This window comes from Apteryx mantelli, chromosome 15 (assembly GCF_036417845.1).
Source record: "Apteryx mantelli isolate bAptMan1 chromosome 15, bAptMan1.hap1, whole genome shotgun sequence".
Lineage (NCBI taxonomy): Eukaryota > Metazoa > Chordata > Aves > Apterygiformes > Apterygidae > Apteryx > Apteryx mantelli.
The window spans coordinates 25,419,650-25,441,764 of NC_089992.1; the positions used below are offsets into that span (position 1 = coordinate 25,419,650).

The window sequence follows — 22,115 nt, forward strand, 5'->3', positions numbered from 1 at the left end:
GGTTAGATCTGGTATTAGATCTGGTCTTAGAGTTAGCATACCTGTTTTAACCTGCAGTACTCCTAAGGTCAGAACTTGAGCTTGATATCATTGATGTAAACAGTCTTTTAGACTTGCTTCTAAAATGCTTCTCTTGAGAGACTAAGGCATTCACCTGGCAATGAATGAACCTACTGACTAACCCTCTGCAAGTAACTCAGTACTGTTATTTCTCTTATGGATGTCTGGAACAAGAGGATCTTGCTTGGTGCACAGCTGCTGTGAGATGGTATCTTGCTTGGAGACCAGGCAAATTCCACTTCTGAGGTGTTAAATTGTAGTTGAGCTTCAGATTATCATCGAGTAACTTGTGTGAAAGAGTGCTTCCCACAAGACAAATGATGGACTTGCATAGGAAGAAGAAACAGTTCCTGTAGGAAACATTGTTTCTGCTGCAGAGGAACAAGGCTGTGCTGTCTGGGGTGTGTTACAGTGCCATCAAATGCAGCTTCTCTTGTTCCTGATGGAGCAAGACACTGAGGCTGGTTTCACAAGTAGGTGCTGACTGCTGGCACAACCACTTGTGCAGCTTGGGGACCATGGCTGGGACCTGGTCAGAGTTAACCTGGCAGAAGGTTTTTAACTTGTATTTGTGCAACTGCCCAGGAAACCCATACTTGTGGTAGCACAAGGAAAGATGCAGCTTGCTCACTTCCCCAGTGATACTGTGCAGCACTAAGCCAAGACTAGAAAGTGGCTGCCTTTGCCCTCACTGTGTAGTCTAATGGAAACGTGACCTTTTCAGAAGGTGCTTCTGGGCTGTACAAGAGATCGATAATAAAGTATAACCAGAGCTAACCAGGCTGGTCCAACAGTTATCAGTGGTAAGTATGTGGGTGAGTTAGCATCTGTCCAGTGCATTGGCAGTTCAGAATCATTAGTCAGCCAGAGTCCTGGCCTTGTTTTGTAAGCATCTGAGTCAGGATCTCAGTAGGTAACTGGGGCCTGAATGCAACAATTACACAAGCTTCCTTCTGTCTCTGGAGCAGTAAAGTGCGTGGACTGCTTCAGTTGTTCGACATGTTGCTAATGAGCATCTTCTCCATTTTAAAAAAGCTGGCACTATCAGCAAGAACATGAATCCTAGGACAGCCATGATCTGCAAATGGAGAGTAGTTTTGCACTGGCACCTGAGCTTAGGTACTCCTGCCTAATGACTATAAGTCTGAGCAGCTGACTGCTGGAGTAATGCACTAAAATTCAAAATGCAATGCAGCTAATCCTGCCCTCTGCACATGCAGCAGGGTGGGTGGTGTTGAGAAACTGAAGCAGATTGAAGCTGTTTTCCATGTCTTAGGGTGAACCAGATGAGGCTATGCAGGAGAAGTCTTGCTTTCGGTGACCCTTGGTTCTGGGTAGCTGACCCCAGAGCAGAATGAGAGGGGGGGAAAAAAACCTTATTCTGGGCTGGGGGCATCTCGTGTGTCTTGCTACTGCTCAAAGTTAAATTGCATGCGAAGAATTCATGAGCCCCGGTGTTCTTATTCAGTGCAAGAACAACTTGTGTATTGTGGTTAGGCTATATTGTACACGAGACTCATAGTGTGTGCAGTCTTCCCTACTGCCTTTTTTAACTTGAAGCTCCACCTATAATGTAGTAGTTATGCAGAACTTTCATCTGTTGCAACTTAAACTCTTGGTGGGGAGGACTTGGGGAAGAGGCTTAACCCTGTAGGGGAAATACTTGTGCTTTAATCTATTCATGGTCCCTCAAGCTTTTCAGTTGTCTTCCTCAGGTCAAACTAAATACCAGTCCAATCCAGGATAAATTTAAGAAGCCCCTTTCAGCCTTAAGAGGATTACACATGGTAGAGAAGGGACTGCAGAAGTTCATGACCTTTCACTAATGCTATTGGGGAAACACAAACACGTGTGAAGATGCCTCACTTGGTGTGGTGAAGTGTGCAGCAGGACGGTGCTGAGATCAGTACAGCATCAGTCTGAGCAATGTGAGAAAGCATAAGCTTATTCAGCAGTCCTGTATCTGACACAGTTGGAGAGTTATCCAGACCTGGGCAGACCTGTGTGGCAGAACGGACTAATGCTGGAGACTGAACTTGGCATACCTGATCTTAAATCTCTATCAAGATCAGTTTGCAGCTAATGGTAGTCCTTGGTGAACTTAGTTGCCTTGTCAAAACGATCCAGGTTGTGTGAGGCCCTGTCTGATCACTGCAGTGGATCGTAGGTGGTTGCTCCAGGAGTTTCCTAAATGCTTGGTTTAGGTCACTGACCCAAACCAAAGGGTACAGTTCAGCAGAGTGGTGGCTGCTGGCAATGAAAGCTGTAACTGTAGAACCTGTCTGGTAGCTTCTGAGACAGGACTCACATGGTGCTTCAAAACATTTGCCTTTCAGGCTGAGTTGATGAAAGGCAAAACTTCCTTAGCAAAATTACATGTAGTGCAGACACTAGCTTTTAGTGGCTGTGCATGCTACTGCTTTTGGTGTTGGAGGTCTAGCTTGGTGCCACACCTGTCTTTGAGCAACTATTTCGTAGCAGATGTTTCTCCTCCCCCAAATTTAAAGCTGCATGTTTGTCTCAGGTTTGAATAAGAATGTGAGCGAAGCTGTGCTCTTTAAGGTAGCTTTTGTTGCACAGCTGTTCAGGTTGTATGTTTTCCAAGCTTTAAAGCTGGGCTGCAGTGCGTGGTAGATGGTGCTACCAGATTTTCTGGGAAAAGTTAAACCAGCTTCTGAAGTCACCAGCCCTTTTGTAGGTGCAACTTTCAGTTCTACTCCAAGATTAAACTGAGAGTAAAGCTCCCTCTTCTCTTTAGTCTTTGTATGTCCATCTTACTCATGATCTGGTTAAGATGACTAGTTTCAACTACATGCAATGTATCAACAAGTGAACTTAAAGTGGTTGTAGATACTTCAAATACACCAGCAGCATTGATTCCCCTTTCATTAAGCTCTGCTCATTTAAATGAGACAAAGTATCCATTATCTTGATACAAGTTGCCAGCCCATCATCTAAAGAATGGGAAGATGCTTAGATGACTTTCCAGTTGACAGGAGTTGCTTAAGGTGCCAAGTTCAGTGTAAAGGCTGCTAGTTGTGGATCATCGTGTCTTAACGATTCTCAGTGACTGCTTTATTTGAGGAAAAACTAAAGGGTGAATGCAGACCAAGACTAGCTGCTAATTAAATCGGCTTCCTGCTTGCTCTCAGTTGCAGTCAATGACACATCACTTGTTTAGCCAACCTAAAGGTCCTCTCTGGTACTGTAATGTAAATGCTTCTGTTTCACTGTCCTGCAACCACCAAGAAACATGCTAAGTAACACTGGATGCAGCTGACTTGATGTGTGTGATCTTGGAAGGTGGGACAAAGCAGTGACCCAAAATGTAGCACTACTTACCTGGACTGTGTGGGTTTAACAGGGTGCCTGGGTGTGGGCAAGGTGGATATTGGGAGCTCACCTAGGGTTTGCAGCTGAGAACCATTCTGCTTGCCCAAGATAAATGCTGTGTGTTCAGTATACAGATCTGGAATAGTGAAATTGAGCACCTACATGCCCAAAGAGCTACATACCTAATGCCTTTGGCTTTGATATTTCAAATGAGATGTTAATATGTGTCTGACCATATGGACTCAACACAATTCTGTGCTGGAAAGTAGCTCTAGTACACAGAAAATAATTTCTAGTAAATAGAAGTAAAAACTTATCACATCAGCAACTGGGAGCAGATCAGAGTCATGTTCTTCTACAGCGTGGACTTGGCCTAGGACTGTTGCACTCTGCAGCAGATGCAAATTGGATGCATGTTGCTGTAGATCATGCAGGTTTCTGGTGGGTTTTCTGACTTGCTGTGTTGGCCTGGCACTCTGGTTCAGGTTTTGATGCAATACTCTTGTAGCAGTATCTCTTACGCTTCCTTTTTGGAAGAAGCAGGCAGAGCAGCAAGGCTAAGTCACAGTACCTCTTCCTTAGTTTCTTAAATAGTTGATGGCTAGCTCTTCAAGTGTCTGGTTACTGAAACAAGGCAAACTCCTTCAGCTGGCTGTGAAGCAGTTCACATGGCAACAAATGTCTCCAGGAATTTTTCAGATGGGGGTAAGATGCTTAGTCAGGTATTAGACAGACCTCTTGTAATTGGTAGGGCTCTGCCTAACACAAGAGCTCTCTTGAGCCCCCGATGATTCCCAGTGCACCCTAGGTATCCAGTTGGCTCTTCCTCTAAAAGCTTTCGTTCAAGATTTTAGTCAGATTGTCTTGTGTGCAAAACATGCTTGGGAAGCTTTGTTTTCATGGATGCAATTCCTAGGCTTTGAAAGTGGAGGTGTAAAAAGGTATGAAAGGCATCACTACTGCTGTGAGCTGCCTTCGGGTCACAAAAGGGAAGTGCTTGGACACTTGCCTCGCTGCCTTCTCCAGACTTGACTTGAAAGTTCAGCCTTGCGTAGACCTAGAGTCCATGAGGTTGCTGCTCATGAAGATGTCTTGGAGCTTCATCTAGTTTAGCCAGTGAACAGAGCTCCTTCCTATCTGCTCTACAGTTGAGCTGTGCTTATCTTTTCCCTGTTCTGTGCACTCATTCATGGAGGCATTTCCTCCTTATTCAGGCTTTGCTAGAGGTTGGCATGTAGGAGTGAAGGGAGACCTCTGCAGTGTTTGCAGAGGCAGTAGGAGGGGGAGCTAGCTTGTTTGGTTCGTGGTCACTTAACTGTTCTGCTTCCTTCTTGGAGCTCTTGGTTTTCTCAGATTTCAAGACATAAAATGCATTTGCTGGATTTTAGCTTGCTTTGCAAGTGACCTAGGTCTGAAAGGCTTGAACATTTGCATGTCTTTGCACTTGAATGAAGAGTGTCATGTTTCTTAGATTGCTGGATCAAGTATGATGGAGCAGAGGGATGCTGCTGCTATGGGGTAGGGATTGAACCAGGCTCAACTCCTCATGCTACCTTAACACGTCTGCCACAAACTGCTTGTGGGTGACAGCTCTTGGTGCTTGTCCCTGCTTGTCCTCTCCACACAGGCTAAGCTGTAATTTTCCAAATATTTTTCTGGTTTCAAAAGCCTGGTTGGTGGAACCACACTGCATACCAGATCAGGGAAATGAGCCAGGCTAAAACTAACTCCTAGTGGCTTGGTTTTAACCAGATCAGTTCCCCGACCCAGTTTCCTGTGTGACAACTCATCTGCCTGAACTGGCTAAGTAGAGGGGAGCGCTGGGGTGGGGACAAGTGGTTGGGGCTGTAGCTTGAATAAACTGGCTGTGCTGAGCTGGTAGGGTTTAACTGTAGGCTGAACTGTGCAGAGATGCTTCTGTTTAAGAAGCCTTTGAAATGTTTTGAATGTTTTGAAGCCTGAAAAATGCAGCTTTCTGTCAGGGCAGTGGTGTGGGAAGCTCTCCAGCCTACGTTGCAGTGTGCCGTGGGCACCCTGGCTCCCGGGGTCTCCTGGACTTGATGGGAGGACGTCATCCAGGAAGACTGCCTGCTTTGAGACTTGCACAGGAGCTTTTCGCTAAGGACCTGCTTCTCATGATGCTGTTGCAAGGAAACCTAACTGGCTCACAGGGCAGGAGTTCGGTCTCTTCCAGACTCTTGGGCACAAGCCCAGTGCAGCGCAGCTCCCTTTGCCAGGACGGTTGGGTTCCAGTGGCAACTCCAGGGAAAAATTCAGGTTGGAAAGACTCGTGCTGGTTCCTGGGGCTTGGAAAAGGCTGTGACAAAGCATTTGGTTTAGGTTTGACTGTGCCAGATGGCAAAGTGAAACTATTTAATATTTGGTAAACATGTACTTGCAACTAACTCGAAGTTGTGACTCTATACTGAATTTCTGTAGGAAATTAATTCTGCCTGCCCCAGTATCTTATTAGTTTTGTCTGCCATCAACAATTGACTGCTTTGTAGCAGATTTCCAGACTCTGAATTTGAAAACAAGTATTCCAGAAATCTATTTAAATTCCTTTTCTTAAGTTGGTATTTTCCTTTATGGCCCATATCCATCTTTCAGCATGGCTGTTAGCTGTTTAAAGGGGAAGCAGGCTTGTGCTGGCTGTTTGCTTAGGATGGAAAAAGGTCTCATTAAAAAATGCTGGCTGTCTAAAACTTCTACTTTGTTCTTCAGAACAGTTGTGCATGTAACAGAATTGCAGGGAGCTTGTTTTTAAATGCAGATTGAAGCCATCAGAAGGAAACGTAGATCTTGAACTTGAATCTGATTGGTTTCAGTTAAACAAAACAGCTGGAAAAAAAAGATACCTAAGGAAAACCTGCATGTCTAGATTAGAATGCTATGCTGAGTGTTTTGTGTCTCTAATGAATTTGTTCCCTGTTTTCCTAATTTTTTTTTCAGTGGTGGGTTTCATTCAGGATGTTGGATGAGGGACTCTAGGTGGGATCAGAGTTCTGCAGTCTGCATCTTCTCTGTTCTGGTCCATGCTTCCCAGCTTGATGGGAGTTAATCTTGGGAAGGTGGTATAAAACCTAGTGAGATGCTGGTCAACGAATGGAAGGTAGTCAGCGGCTGTCAGGGGTCTGGACTGCAGCAGAGCACTTGTATTTCCATAAACATGGTAGTGCTGCATGTTCATATGGGCAAGTTATGGTTGCTGTGGGAACTGAGTTGTCTGAGCAATATGCTTTTATCTTCTCCTCCCTACAGCTGCATTATAAATGGTTTTTAGGACCTGTCCAAAATAAGCAATCTGAAAACTGACTGGGAGAATTAATGCAGTAAAATACCCCGCTGAAGATACGGCGTGATGCTTTCGGAAGAAAATTTGGTGCTGCTTCAGGTGCTTGGTAGTAATGTGACTGAATTGCTACTACAGCTTGTAGTAGCATGACTAGAGGAGTAGAAAAAACCTGGGGGATGATATTCCAGTTAAGTACTGTGGAGGAGGCTGCCGCTGGGAAGGGGGAAGACTGCAGTTCGCCCACCGGTACAGCTTTACCTGGTCACGTCCTGACTGCAGCACTTGGGCCTCCTCGGCGTGAGCGGGGAACACTGGTGGTCCCCAGCCCTCCGTGGGGTGACAGCGAGCACTGCACCACCGGTGAAGCAGCCGGCTTCCTGCCTAGGGGACCCGACTGCTGGGGTCTTGTCCGGGCTTTGCTAGGCTATGGGCGATCGGATGGCTCGAGTGTGACGGAAGAGGCCACGGACACTGTCGGAGCATCTGGGATGGCCGGGATTGCATGCGAGGGATAACGTGACAGGCTGGAGTCACTGCAGCACCCTGCCGGAGAGCCGCGAGTGGTGTGTGCGAGGTGTACATCTGATGGCACAGTGGGAGGGTGTGGGGGCAGGGGGAGGAGGAGGAGACAGCTGCCACTGCTTGGGAGCTGCCTTATAAATGCCCTCTGACTCAGATTTTGGGTAACACAGCTGAGCATCTTGTGGTTTCGCCAGCCCCCAGATCCCGCAGTAAACTGGAATTCTCAGACTATGAACCTGCTGCGTTTCCCTAGGCTATTGGCACAGGCATAAACCGAGGCAAGAATCCAGCATCTCCGGTACCGTAGGCTCATGAACCTCCCGCAGGGAAGGGGAGGGCTCGGTGGGACCAGGCGGGTGGAAGGGAAATAGGCCATGAAAATTCCTGATGTGAAATGGGTCCTGCGCTCCGGCTGGTCCTGTTTTTTTGCTAAAGCAGGGTGATGTGCCCACTCGGACTGGTCCAGGAGAATGCGCTTCTCTCCGTATGGCGGGGGGGTTTGAAGGTTATCGTTGTTACTCAATGGTAAACAATGCAGAGTCAGTGAGGCACAGTGGCCAAGTTGAACCAAATAGATTATGCTAGCAGAATTGTGAAGCTTTGCATTGGGCTCTGAATTGGAGCCAGCAGCTGGAGCTTGTCCAGGACTAAAGTGTTTTTGGGTTTTGTGGGTGGAGGGAGGCGGGGACAGGAGAGCTGGGTAGCACTAAAACTAACTGTCTGATCCTGTCGCTGCTGCTGCTACTGTCGTTGCTGGGGGGAATTGCTGTGTTGAGCCTGTCTGCTGCGCTGTATCGTGGAGCTCTGCTTTTGTGCTGGCTGCCTCCCTTGATTTACTGTAGCTGCACCTCTTTCCTCCTGCGTGCCGCCTTGTCTTCCGGGGGGAATCTAGCCTTTCTTCTTGCCTTTATTTTGTAAGAGCTGATGCAGTTCTGTTGCATGGCTGAGTGACGTCACTGTCAGCACAGTAAGCATCAGCAGCCTGGTCACATGCTGACCCAGTCAGTAATGCAGACGGGATAGGAAGGTGGAGGGGCTGAGGGGGGTGGGGGGCTGGTTTCTGGACATATGGTAGCCCTCCCTTTTGGGGTGCAACTGCTAGTTGCAGAAGCAGTGGCTTCCGAGCAGTACAAGACGCGGCTGGGGGCTTAACGCTTTGGAAAACTCCTTCTTTAAAAGAAAAACAGCCCTGAACTCTCAAGCTTCTGTTTGTTCTCAATCTGAGCAGACTTCCAGGACTCTGAAGAAGCAGTGGCAAGCAGGATGCTTTTCCCTACATCCACGCAAGAGTCTTCCCGTGGCCTCCCAGACACCAACGATCTGTGCCTTGGCCTGCAGTCGCTCAACCTGACAGGGTGGGACAGACCCTGGAGCACCCAGGACTCTGACGCTGCAGCACAAACCAGCACACAGTCCGGTGAGTCTCTCTGCTGACACATGCAGCAACAGTTGTTGGATTCCTTGTTTGCTGTTTTCGAGCTAAAGCGGAGCTATTGCTTTTATAACCAGAGCGCTGGCTGTTAGTGATGGGGGCTTCCCGACCCTTAATGCTTGTGTAACGTGGTGGCAAGCGTGAGGGCAGGCTCGAGTTGGGGAGGCTGTGGCTAGCTGTTCCACAGCCCCCTCTGGTCTGCTGTCAGTTCACTGCAGACAAAAGTGCCCGGGCTTGTCTTGTGCTCGGTGCTGTAATGCTGGCAGGGGAATAACGTAGCTGAGAGGAGAGAGCAGAACAGAAATCCTTTCCCTGCCTTTGCCTGGAGTGGGTGGGGGGTGTGGTGTTAGGACACTAAACATGCCGGGTGGGAGTGAGGCTGAACTTTGCTTTGGCAGGCTGAGAAAATCCCTGGTGGCAGGTAGCGCTGCTCTGCAGGCAGGGGTGCGCGTGCCTGCAAAGGGACCCCCTGCCTGACTGCGAAAGTCCAGGCAGCAGCGCTCGCCGCTACGCTACGGCAGCGCTGGCTGCCGAACTCTGCCTGTGGGGTGTGGTAGGCGCAGCCGGCACCCAACTAACAACTTCAGCCCGCAGCTTGCAGGCTGTGCGGAAGACTTGGAGGGATCCTTCTCCACTCCCCCGTTCAACTAGAAATATCAGCCTGTTCCTTGCAGTGGGCTGGAGGAGATGCGGTGGAATGGCTTCTTGCTTTAACTCTTTTGGTCCGGCACAAGCCTATGTGAGCAGCAGGGTGTGGGCTTGCAGCCATGCGCTGCTGCCTGGCTTGCCCTTCCCCCAGTGCTGTTCACTGCTTTTGCTGCTGGGCTTGGATGCGGAGTTCTTCGGGGTGCTGGGTGCTCCTCCAGCATGATGCAGGCAGTGTTCGGTTAACTCTTCCGGAGACGCTAGGCTTCTCTGTAAAATTGCACGCGTGCAGGGGGAGAAAGGGGTGCTGGATGCAGTAACTTAGTGCACCCCTGTGGCCTGGTCGCAGTGGGTATAATAGACAGGGAAGAGTTCATTTCCAGGCCTTTGAGGGCTGTAAAGAGCAGCTTCACAAATGGTGGTGTGTTCATTCAAGTATCAGTCCATGGAAAGATCTAGTGCTTTGGCAGAGTTTGTACAAGTTCAGCCTGGTTGCTACAGAAACTCATCCCTTTATAGCAGCATGCTGCTGCTTTGTTAAAAGGGTAGCGCATCTCTGTGCAGACTTGGGTGACACAGGAGGCCCCAGGCGCAAAGTTGGTGCTGACAGGAATGTCGATAGCTTCTGGTGCCCTCCACCGAGGGCTGTCTGGGCAGTGTGGTGCAGGCATGTAGATGTTTGGGTGGGGGGTGTTGTAGGCCACTTCTGTGCAGCTGTGTACCCCATGCATGCCCTGAGGGGATGCTGTCCTCCGGAGAAGAGCTAGGTTTCCAGGAAGCAGCACTGAATGTCACCACAGGGGTTGTAAAAATAGCTTAGGGGGCTCTGGAGTTCGAAGCATTGGCTTCACCAGCACAGCTCAGTCTCTACATCTAGTTTCTGCAAGATGTAGTAAGCAGGCTTATGCGTGGGCCCTAGCACATGTACTTAGGGTCTACTTAAAGAGAGGCTGCAGCAGCTTTATCCAGTCTTGCTCTCCTCCAGCACATGGTCCTATGGGTTTCCCTTAATGAACCATAAATGTGCCAGGCAATATCACACACTCAGCAGCTGCACCGGCTCTGTCCTGCTTTTGTTGCCTGCTAAACCCCAGCTGGAACCATCCCTTTCAAGGATGGTGGAGAAATGAAGTTGTTGAGCTGCTGTCCAGCCCATTGCACTCTTGGAACAACAGCCAGTGCCCAGATCCCCGTAGGGTAGCTGACAGACTGTGGGGTGCTGAATGTATTTTATAGGATCCTAACTTAAGGAGCAGACTTAAAGCAAGCCGTGTTCGTGTTGAATAGCTCTGCTAGCACTGTGACAGCCGCAACGTGCAGGGCTAAATGCACAACGGTGTTGCAGCATAAGGGCCGTTGCCCACCAAGGTGGCTGTTCTGTGCAGATGTCCTGGCCCCACCTGATCAGCTATAGCAGTTTCCAGTGCTCTCTTGGCCAGTTTCCTGCCAGGCTGCGTTGGCAGAGGTGAGGATGTCTCTGCAGCTCTCTGCCAGTCGGTAAGAGCAGCGCTTGCACAAGTACGTGGCAGGCTCCCGCATGTTGCGGCCCGAGCAGCAGAGCTGTGCACGGACTGTGGTGCCTTGCAGGGGGTTCTGCTGTCAAAAGTGGAAGGGTTTCTGTTTTCAAAAGGGAGATGCACTTGGAGATGAGTTGAAGGTGCTCTGGTGACCTCCGTGCTCACGCAGGCTGTATCTAGTGTCAGATGCCCCCCCGACTGCAGTGCATAGTGCTGGAGCTTCTGCCGCAGAGGCCTGGGAAGAGCCGGGGAAAGGATCTGAGCTGTGGGCTCCCAGCGTGTTTGTGTGACAACTCGTGGCCACAGCTGCTGGAGAGTGGCACCAAATATGTCTGGAAAGGACTGTTTCTCACTTCTCACACCTGGTGTTCCTGTCAGTATTGGTGGAGGGAGATTACTGGGGCATAAAGCAGCCCAAAGCAGCTGTGCTCCTTCCACAGAGGAACCTCTGGCCTTCAGAGGTTGCATGGAGGATCGAGTGCTGTCTGGCCGGGGGTGTTGTGGTCCTGCTCTCCCTGCTGAGACCACACTCTCCCTCTCCATCCCACCCTCTGTTACAGGGTGTACAGCAGCCAGGCAAGAAGTGCTCCTTGGCCTGGGCTGCTGTCTTCTCTGCTGCTCCAAGAGCTGTGGGGATGGCATATGCTAGCTAGAGAAGTGAAGCACTGATATCTGTGCGCAGCTGTTGTATTGCTTCAGTCTGCCTTCACCTCCCACGTCTGCAGAGCCTCATCCTTCTCTCCTTCGTTAGGGCCCAGGAGTTGCAATGCAGAGCTCCTTGGGATGGGACATAGGGGAGAGCTCGTAGTTCAGGAATATCTTCTGAAAGGCTAATGAAATGCTTCCTCTTGCCGGGTGGCGGGGGAGCACTCCTGTGTCTGAAAGCTGTGCAGATCTGAGGAGCTGGCAGACACAAACATATCCAGGTGGCCTAGCCTTGCTGTGACTGTGAAAGAGGGATGTGGATAGGATGCTACTGTGTCCAGCCACTCCTGATCCCCCAGCGCTGAGGTGTGGGAGGCTGCAGCAGGCCTAGACCCAAGGACTGGGGTCTCCAAGACATCCTGAGAGCAGGTGAGGCTGTGTCAGCACTGGGTTGTCTCTAGAGGCTGGGGAGGGACAGTGCTGCCAAACAGAGCTGTTGTGCTGCTGGCACCCAACCGCTTGGAAGGTTCCAGCAGTGACTCAGCTGCACAGACCCATGGGGAGGTGGCTGGAAGGGTGGAAGTGCAAAAAAATTAACAGTCAAGCTAAAAATATTGCTGATGTGGTCCCCTGCAGTGCCTGTGCTTGAGTACTGATTTGCTGGGACCTCCTCTTCCGTCTGCATAGTCTCTGCCAGCTTGGAGCTGTAAGTCTAGAAAGGACCCTCTGGCCACAAACCCTACTGGTGTCACCTTGTGCACCCAGGGTTGTGTTGTGGTGCGGCTTGGCGCATTGGGATCAGGTACCAAAGGAGGCCAGAATGCAGCTGGGCTTGTTTGTAAGCTCTGGTCCTGTCTCTGTCCCCCTTCAAAAAGGGATGCTGAACTGCTTGGACCCAGACATGGTTATTTGTGATGGATCTTCCTTCTGGATCCGGCACTGTAATGCACTAAGGATGTGCACTTAGCCCTTGAGAGCATGCCAGATGCACTGCCAGTCCCTGAAGCTGGTGTGTCTGGAGAAAGCCTGTCCGGGAGGCAGCAGCTGCTGCAGACTAGAGCCGGCTGCATTTATTGGCTGTAGGATTGAACTGCTGTCTCATAGCAGGAAAGGCACATCAAACCCACGGCTGCCACTAGATCTGTCAGACTGGAAACACTTCATCAAGTCCCAGGAACCTGTTCTGTGGCACAGGGAGGGGCTTCTGCAGGAAACTGGCCTTGAACACTTCCAGTCCTGGCATTGCTAGCTGTGTTTGAGGCAGCGTTTCTCCTTGTTTAAAGTAGCCTCATAGTATGCAGTCACTTGCATCACGACCTACCAGTTCATCCCTCCGCAGAGGTAAGCAGGGGTTAAGAGGCAGTGCGATAGGACTGCCCTTGGGTGGTATCTGTTGTCTTCGCTGCCCTGTTCTCAAAGAAGCACAAGAAAATGGTGTCTTGTTCCAGTTTTTGCCTGGATAATTGGTGACAGCAGTATGCAGGCAGATCTGTGTGCAGATTTTGCATCTCTCCCTGGCTGGCGTTTAGCCTGTGTGCCAGCTGCTAGGTCTGGCTGGTCTGTCCTGCCCTACATTGGGAGACTGCAGCTAACCTGATGTGGGACAGACGGACTTGCCCACTGGGAAATCCTCCTAGAACCAGTCTATTAACGCTAGGCTTGCTAGGTTAGTAATGCACTGGAGGAAGCTTCTGTCAATATATTGAATCCTGCTCATCTGATCTGAGTGTGGGCCTCTGTCCTCTTGCAGTGAGTCCTGTAGGTCAGTTGTGTTGCATCAGGTTATCAACCAACTGGCTGTGGCCCAGGTACGAGCAATTTCCGGGTTGGTTTATGCTTTCTGGCACATGTCCTTGTGAACAGAAGGGGCTTGTTTCTTCAGTCCTTCCTCAGAGAAGCTTCTCTCCCATATCTGCAGACTGAGGCTCACTGCCCCCTTCATGGTGTTTTGGCTTTGTGGACTGCAAAGCCTCCTTCAGGAGGATCAGCTCTGCAGTTTCATGCTTATGGATGTCTGCATCTTGCTGAGGGCAGCCTGGAGCAGATTAGCTCTTGCTGCCTGGGTCGGGGTGGACCACCTTGCTGCAGCTGTATCTGCCTCTGCCTAGTGTGTGATCCAAAAAGCTGCTGGTACAGCAACAGACTTGAGCTTTGTCTTGGATATGCTGTTGAGGCTCCAGTCTCATCTGTGCCCTTTCCAGGGTGGCTGCTGCCATCTCACTTCCTAGCTAGCAAGGCTACAGATGTACAGGCAGTTGTTCCAGTGCTAGGGAAATGGTCTGTGGTGGGGAAATGCTGCTGAATGCTTCTAGCCTTTGACTCTCCTGTTCCCCAGTACTCAGCAACTTCTCCTTTCTGCAGTAAACCTGAACATGCTGATTATCCTTAGTTGCTTAAAATCTGCTAGGCTGGAACTGCAGGCAATCAGCTCTGTGTTGCCCAGCAGATAGCTGAAACCTCCATTCTTATAAGTAAGAATCACTCTGAAGTCTGCAAGGCAACCCCCTGTCTCCTGAAGGATAAAAGTAAAGGCCTGTTGCACAGAAGCATGGCTGTCTGCAGCCAGGGCAGGCTGTTTGCAGACTGTCCTCAGAAATACTGTGTGGTGGCGGGTGGCAGGTACTTGAGAAACCCTCTCCTTCAGGGCTGGTTCCTCTTGGCAGAAGGAAGCACCATGTTTTCTGTGGGGTTATCCAGGCGTAGTCATGATCTGTGCCATAGCTAAAAGGAGGTCAGTGAGTGGTGCTGATCAGTCTGGGGGAGGTTGTTGCAAATAAGCACAACACAACAGTTGTTTGCCTTCCTACAGGGCTCAAGCTGCTTGCTTTGAGCATTCAGCTGCTGAGCTTGAGGAAGACCCTAGAGGGACGGAGGGTTGGGGTAAGGGAGGTCCCCAGAGTACTTGTCGGCTTGGGCTGTTTAATTTGGTGCGAGGCTAACCTGTGCTGTGATATGGTGCCAAATGCCCATTCCTGAGGGGTGTACCAGTGTAGTGCTTTCCCTTGTGCTTCCCTGCATGTCCGCGTCTTGCCCTACTCTTTTGCCTGCTGCATTTTGGATGAGTGGCTTCAGTGGCCAGTTGCTGCCTAAGTCTGCCTAGCAGGTGCCTGAACCCAAACAGTGGTGTACAGTAATCCTGAACTGCATATTCCTGCCTGGCTGCGTGAGACTTCATTTCTCCTTGTGCTAGAGGGAGCTTTCAGAGGCTCATGCTGATGGAGAAGAGCTCAGGGTCTAGATAACTCTAGATTATTGGGGTATGTCACTAAAGCATCCTAGCTGACTTTCTTCTCTCCCTAGTGAAGGGGAAGCTTCAGGTCTGGGGAGGGATCACTTACCATGTTCACCCTGGCAATAGGAAGACTCATTTCATGAGAGTTCATCTGCAGCCTCACTCAAGTTGAAGCCCGTGGCTAGGCAGCCTCTGAAGCTTGACATAAATCAGGCTGCTGCTAGGATTCTGCCCGCAGTGACAGCGCTATGTGGCAATGCGATGAGCTGGAGGAAGGAACCGGGCTGTCTGGGAAACTCCATGTGCCTTTGTCCTGCTCACGATACAGCCCTTGGTGCTGGCACAAAGAGGCAAGGCCACCTCTTGCTGGCCTTTTCAGATTTGTGTGGGATTGGGGCAATCTGGTAGCCAAAGACTTGCTGGTGGAGTGGGGTCCTGAACCCCCTGTCTTCAGTGTCCTTCACTGCATTTAAGAAGGGCTTGTGAGGCAGCTGTGCTTGCATAAGCCCTGGTCCTTCAGGGGCAGCCTGCCCACTGCTCAAGGCTTAGTAGTGGAAGCACAATGTATGCAGTGGTTAATTATAACACTGTAGGGGAAGTCTAGTTTTCAGAGCTGGGATCGGGCTTGCACACATGGTCTCCTGCATGATATGCGCTTCAGGAGTACCCATGAGATGGCCTTACTAAAAGCTTTCCCCATGCCATCTTAGTTCCTGTAGAGCTTTTCTGAGGACACACTTGGTCTGAATGCTTAATGGGCACTTGTTTCTTGAGCCCATTTGAGTAAGGGCTGCTCAGAGTCCACAGGCTGATTTCTCAACTGCTGACCAGAACCAGCTGTGCTGTGGAGCAGAAAGCGCAGAGCACTTAGTAGCTGCAGACTGCTCATGTGGCAGCACTGTTTGATCCTTAACAGAATAAAACATATCAAATGTAAACATCAAAACTCTGGGCTTGCTGTTGGCTTCTAATGGAAGTTGCTCTTAATCCTGCTCTAAAAGCTTCAATTGGAGCAGCTTCTCTTAGCCAAACAGATTTGCATGGATGATGCAAAGTATAAGATGCAAATAGATGAGTAACTTAAGAACCCAACCAGCAGTCTGTGCTAGAGCTGCACTGGGCCAGGGCAGCTTTGTGCTGGGGACAGCATGCACGCCCTACTGAAAACCCTTTCCCTTGCCTCCCTCTGAAGGGTATTGCATTGTGGTCTCCAGAGCAGCCCCGAGGGGATGTCATTGCCACTTGGCCAGCGGTAGCCTGTGTGCTCTGTGGAGGCAACTGCTGATGAGTGTGGGTGCAGAGAAGGCGCAGGCTTCTCAAGCATCTGACCTTGCTCAAAGCAGCTGGTGGAAGTGCCATGAAAAAATGCTCTAGCATTGGCGGATTTCCACTCTTCACAGCCATGCTACTGCTACTTCACTGCCTGTGAGACCAGTGTGTACAAACAGAGTGGGCTTGTGGATCGTGCTGTAAGCTTTTGACACAAGTTGTAGTCTGGAGTGCGTGCATGCCTCTCAGCTACTTCCTGAAATGAGCCTTAACAAGCATGTTACCTTTAGAGGAGAGCATCAGAGCTGCTGTTTAGTGGCTCTGAGCAGCCCCAGGCAACTAGTAGCTTAGTCTTTTTCCATTGTAACTGATATTGGAGGTAGTGGCAGGGTGTTTTAGATGTGTACAAGCTTTGGCCTGGGCTTTTAGGGATTTATCCATAAAATATGCTGATTGAATGAGAGACGGGGAGGAGGGCAGGCTTTCCTCCAACCCTTGCACTGCTAGATATCTAAGCAGAGGACGGGATGTAGCTGGGCAGAGCAGACGTGAAAGCCTTTATCTGCTGCAGCTTGATCTGTGGTAATATGGTAGCTTTCTAGAAGAGGCCCTGAATGCATTTTGGCACAATGCCTTCATTTTAAACCCCACAGTGTGTGCAGGTCTGAGTGCTTCCATTTGGAGCTTGTCTGGACTTCCATGTAGCTTTTGGACCTAGTCTCCCAGTGGACTGGGACTGCAGCAGAAGGTAGGAGTGGTGCCTGTTCCTTTCCTTCCCTGCTTCAGTGGGACAAGTTCAGTGTCTGCTGCCACCGTAGACCTGAGTTTGTCTCTGGTGCTCCGTTGTGCCTGGGTACAGCCTGCTGCTCTGTGACAAGCAGGTTGTGTAGCACAGCGCTGCAGGATAACCTGTCCTTGCTATGACACTAGAGTCAAGGCCTATGACCAGCAGGGCAGTCCTTGGTCTCCTACACAGCTGAAATCCCTCTAGCAGGCTTCCCTTGCTGACTGCATGTGGGATGGCTATGAGTAAGAGGGCCCCTAAGTGCATAACCCCTCTGCAGTGCTCCTTTTTAGGGTTGTAGGATAATTCAGGTTGGAAGAGACCTCTGGAGGTCATCTAGTCCAACCTCCTGCTCAAAGCAGGAGAAGAAAGCTGCTAGAAGATGGCTCATGTGAAGCTATCTGACCATGGGGTTGGGACAAGTCACCTTCTCCAAGACCCTGCAATGAACAAGGGACAGAATGGGAAAAGGAGCGTGGCCCGAGGGGCCTGGAGAAACTAATTTATGGCCTGCATCAGTGTTCCCAGGACAAGGTGCTCTTAAATGGGCCAGCTGGGAATGCTCTTGGGGCTCTGCTAAATTGATACAAGAGACAGCAAGCAGTGCCTGCTGCTGTCACTGGTGGTTGGGGCCTGTAAGCGGGTTCTGGCCCGGACAAAGGTAGCTAGTTAGCGTGTATAAAACTAGTTGTGCGATTCCCACCCCTCACAGCTCTACTTACTTGCGTCTCTGCTGAGTTGGCTCTGTGAAACGATCCTGTTCCAAAAGGTACTGTGGTCCTTGAACTGTCACTGCGCAGGCTCTGCTCGGTGCCACTGCGCGGCTGAATAAACGGCCTTGCAGAGGATGCCGGCCGGGAAGCAGGGGCACGGACGCCGGGAAGCCGGGGCACGCGCCCTGGCGCTGTGCCACCGCCGGGTGGGTGGAGCTCCAGCCGATGCTGCATCTCGGCACCTCGTATCCCCATCGCCAGGCTCGCTCGCGTTCCTGTTGCGCGTGGTCCCTTAGGCGCTGGCAAAACAGCTGAATCACAGGTGATGTCTGTATTACTGCCAGCTCGGAGGCCGCGCTGAGACGCAGCAGCAGCCGCCATCCGTTTGAGACAACCACGGAGGAATGCCTGGCTTTCCTGCTCGCCCTTCTGGCCTATTTTTAGTTCGAGAGTATCAGAGGGAAGGAAGGGTGAAGCAAGCCAACCCCTAAAGCTGCGGTTCTGAGGCATGCAGACCTCTAAGAGATCGGAGGCAAGGTAACTGGGAACCTGCAGGCATCACTGGTGGTGCTGGGCATGCTCATGTAGCGATGAGGTATGTGGCTTTATGCCAGCTGAATGCCTTACTGAGGCCTGCGAGCCACTTTGCGAATAAGATTGCATTTGGGATTAAAGCCCGGCTTTTAATTGTTCTCCCTTTACTGCAGCCTACTGCCTTGCCTAAAGGGGTATGGCCTAGCAGACTGCTCCCCCAGGTCACCCCCTGTAAAGAATTTACCTTTTTTCTCAAAGTGCTATCCTAATTGAGTTGGCACCCCCCAAAAAAAAACTGATGCAGCTGAGCAGTGAAAATGAGTCAGTCTCTGCCTTGTTATCACATAAACTAACACATGCTGCAGAGTTTGCACCCTGGATGTTGCAGCAGATAATTGAGAGGAGTTTGGCACTTAAATATAGAAATGTTTGTTCTTGAGGCTTGCAAAACTGAAGCTGTTGCGCTGAATTTGACCTGAATATGTTGGCTTTTAAATCTCTCTGGGATTTATACAAGTTAAACCTTGCTGTATTTCAATGTTTTGATCTTTTAAAGATGCATGCTGTTGTGGCAGTCTGCTTATTGAGTGCAAATACTTGTGCGCTCTTAAAACTCTGAATTGCATTTTTAGCTGTCCTTTCTGATTTTTAGTATTTACCTTTCCCCCTCCCAGAAACACCATAGTAAATTCCCTGCCTCCAAGTTCCCACTGCCTCGGAGCGGCAGGACCTGTGTGCTCAAGCATTAATGAAACGAGCCTCTGGGCTGCTGGCTCCGTTTTTCAGGGCGCACTGAGGAAGTGACTTGCCATGTTGGTGGCAGAACCAAGAATAGCCCTCAGGTGCCCTGAGTCTAATTCTGTAGTTCAGCTGTGGGATCATGCTTCCTTTTTTATTCCCCCACCCCCTTCTTAGCAAACCAGAAATAGCTGCCTGAATATCCTCAGTTCTTCTTCGTCCCAAATGAAAAATCCATCAGGGCAGAGGTTCCTCTTTTGTAGTTCGGAAAGTAACTCACTGGTGCGAGGAGCTGCGCATTCATTCCTGCTGAGATGGTGGTTACTACTTGGCAAAGCAGATGTTTGATCGCATCTGCTGTTTTGGGGTGCTTTTTCTTGAATATTGGCAGCCTGGTGAGGTGATGAGTAAGACTTCTGCTGCAGTGTGCAGCTCTGGAGAGGGTGCAGATCTCTGACTTCAGGTGGCTTTTCCTGATAACAGCAGAGATTTTTTTTTTTCTCCAGTTGGAGTAATGGGTGTATAAGCATCAGGTCAGGAAGATTTGGGCCAGAAGAGACTTCTGGAGATGCTCAGCCTCCTGCTTAGAGCAGAGCTAACAGCAAAGCAGATCGGTTGGCTCAGGGCCTTGTTCAGATGAGCTTTGGAAGTCTGTAAGGATGGAGAGCCCCCTCCACCTCTCTGGGCTTTGTCCCATGGCTGCTCTACTGGAGAGGAGGAATTTTGTGGGTTTTTCCCCTCGAATCAGCATTTCTCTTGCTGCGGCTTGGGCCTGTCTGTTCTTTGTGCACCTTTAGGAGTCTGGCTCTCTTTTTCTGTAACTCCCTGTTAGGGAGTAGAGGGGGGAATCCGACTGCCCTCCCCACGCTGAGCAAAGCCAGCTCTCGGCCCCTTGCTGCACCTCGTGCTCCACCCCGTGACTATCGCAGCAGCTCTCTGCTGGGCTTGTTTCGGTTGGTGTCGCTTGTGCTCTCCGTGCTGGCTGCAGGCTTCCTGGCTCCTAGCAGGCAGCGTGAGGTCCCGCGGCTGCGGGCATGAGCTGCTAAAACTTCGCTTAAGATGAGCCTGGAGTTCTGGTCGCCCCTTCCCATATGGTGAGCAGGTCATGTTTTAAGTGGCTCAGCGCTTGTGCCATGGAGGGGGGAACACGCTTTGGCAGCCTGTCTGGCTGCGTCTCGCTGACTGCGGAGATGTTAACTGTAGCTGTAGGAGGTGGTTAAGGTGCCCGTTTGCCTTTCAGATGTGCAAATGCTTCTCTTGCCACGAAGCTGCTTAGTGTCTGTAGGAGGTGCTGCTTTTTGGCTGACTAAAACATTCAGCCTGCTCCCACCCCACCAGTGCAGAGTCTGGCCCGGTGGTGGAAATTGCAGACGAGCTGTTTTTCTGGAACCGCAGCAGGCTATTGTTTGGGACATCAGCCTTTTTTCTTTACGAGCTTATTTGACAAACAACAAACTGCCCTGTGCTCGGTCCCCAGGGCCTTAGTCACGCTGCTTCCCGCTGCTGCCGCCGCCGTGCCCCAAATGTGCATGCGGCTCTGCAGCCTTTGGGCACAGCAGGTGTCACCAAGTGGATGCAGAAGTGCTGTGGCTCTCTAAAAGCTATTTCTTCTGCCCCACTTGTCCTGGTAGCAGTTTCCCTGCTGATCTCTCTCTCTCTCTCCTGTGCCTGCGCAGGGAGATCGGGGTGGAACAGTAGACTTTGAAGGGGAGGTTTTGACAGTCTGCCATTCCTCCTGTGCTGAGTAATCTCCCAGCAGACAAACTTCTGGTGTCTCTTCTCAGGAGACTGAAATGTCCGTTTGCCTAACCTTGCTGCTGGTGTCAGCCTGCAAATAGTCACTCTCTGAACGGCTCGGCATTGCTGACCTGCTTATGCAAGCTCCAGTCTCCCTTAAATAGGCTTTCTTCAGCCCTGCAGCGAGCTTTCAAAGGCTCAAATACATATTCAGAGCATGACTTTAAAAAAGTGCGTGCATGTGCTCATCTAGCACTTGGTACCACTGCCAAACACACAGTGTCTTAACTGCACACACGCATTAAGCATGCAGGTGCCAGACGTTGCTTGTAATGTAAGAGTCTGGGGCCTGGCACTCTGCTTAGCTCCATGGGAGCTTGCTGGGTGCATGCACAGTTTGACATGCGCCTCTCGGCTTGTGAAGAGGCGCAGAGCGAAGTGTGCCACCCTATGGCAAATACTATTTTCCTGCTGTGGGGAAGGTTTCACTAATGTTCTTGCAGTGTGGGGAAAGGTCTTGAGCAGAAGGATCTGGACAACTGTAACATGAGTCTTAACTTGTAGCAGACCCAGTTCCCAGATAACTGGGCTAGACTGGTACACAAAGGAGCAAAGAGCATGGGAAGGGCGCTCGGTTAGCAGCTGTGAATGTGCTGTTGGCTTGTTTTGATGGATGGTCTTTTGCAGATGGAGAAGCTAAAACAATGCTTGTAAGAGGACAACTTAATGGTGACGGAGCTTCTTGAGTCTTCTCTAGCTGTCACTAATAACTTAGTGGATGTTCTGTGTGTCCAGTGTTCTGCTTATCTTAAGGTCTTGTGGCAGTAAAGCATCATCTGTGATTGCATAGTCGTAAAGTGATTTATTTACCCAGAGCCCCCCTCTAAGCTCTCAGCTGAGGTGAGATGGGCTGCCGAGGGCCCATCTTCAGGCCCATTTTTTGTAAAATATGTTTGGTCAAAACTACCAAAACTGGGAAGATATTCTTTCAAGGCTGCGAATTCTAGTACTTGAGCAAGGCAGAAACCTTTGCTCTTCAAAGTGTCAAGCAGGTGCTGAAAATCTTAAGTTGCAGGTCTAAATGATGTGTGGAGAAATAAAACCTGTTCTAAGGCTGGTTGTGCTGGGAGTTGGGTGTCCGGTGGTTGGCGCCCCTTTCCCAGGGTGTGCGCTATGAACAGCTTGTCCTCATGGGGTGGGTCTGTTTGAGACTAGGTATGTACATGTTAAACCTGATAGCTTGCAGTGGCTGATAACCAGTGTTAAAAGTTGAGTTTGAGTCTACAGAACAGTACAGAAACTAGCCACCCTGTCAAGCCATGGTTCTGGGTGCTCCCCAGGTGTACTTGTGTGCTTCTGCTGTGAAGCGTGGCCTGGATGTGATGGATCCCAATGCTTGCATGTGCTCTTGGTATCTCTAGAGGCCTCAGGATGGTGCAGGAATTAAGGGGGTGTATTTCAGCAGTGTTGTCCTGAGAGCCTGTACTAGGACAGGCTCAAATAAGGAGCAGGACTGGTTCTTAAGATGTTCATTCGCTCCAGAGTGTGACCTGAGCACCCGCTATCTGGAGGAGTGCCACGCTGGTATCAAGACTGCTCCGTAGAGCTCTTAAATCTGTCAGCGTTTGGCTGACATGCTTGAAGATGGAGCACGCTGGC

General features: G+C 50.3%; 1 protein-coding gene across 1 annotated transcript in view; it reads left to right on the top strand.

The window, feature by feature from the left end:
- The window catches only part of CPEB1 (cytoplasmic polyadenylation element binding protein 1), a 48,361-nt gene that overhangs the window by 10,649 nt on the left and 15,597 nt on the right, over window positions 1-22,115 (top strand). Inside the window, exon 3 of the mRNA XM_067305325.1 lies at window positions 8,439-8,627. Coding sequence (XP_067161426.1) covers window positions 8,439-8,627 — 189 coding nt within the window. The remainder of the gene's footprint in view (window positions 1-8,438; window positions 8,628-22,115) is intronic.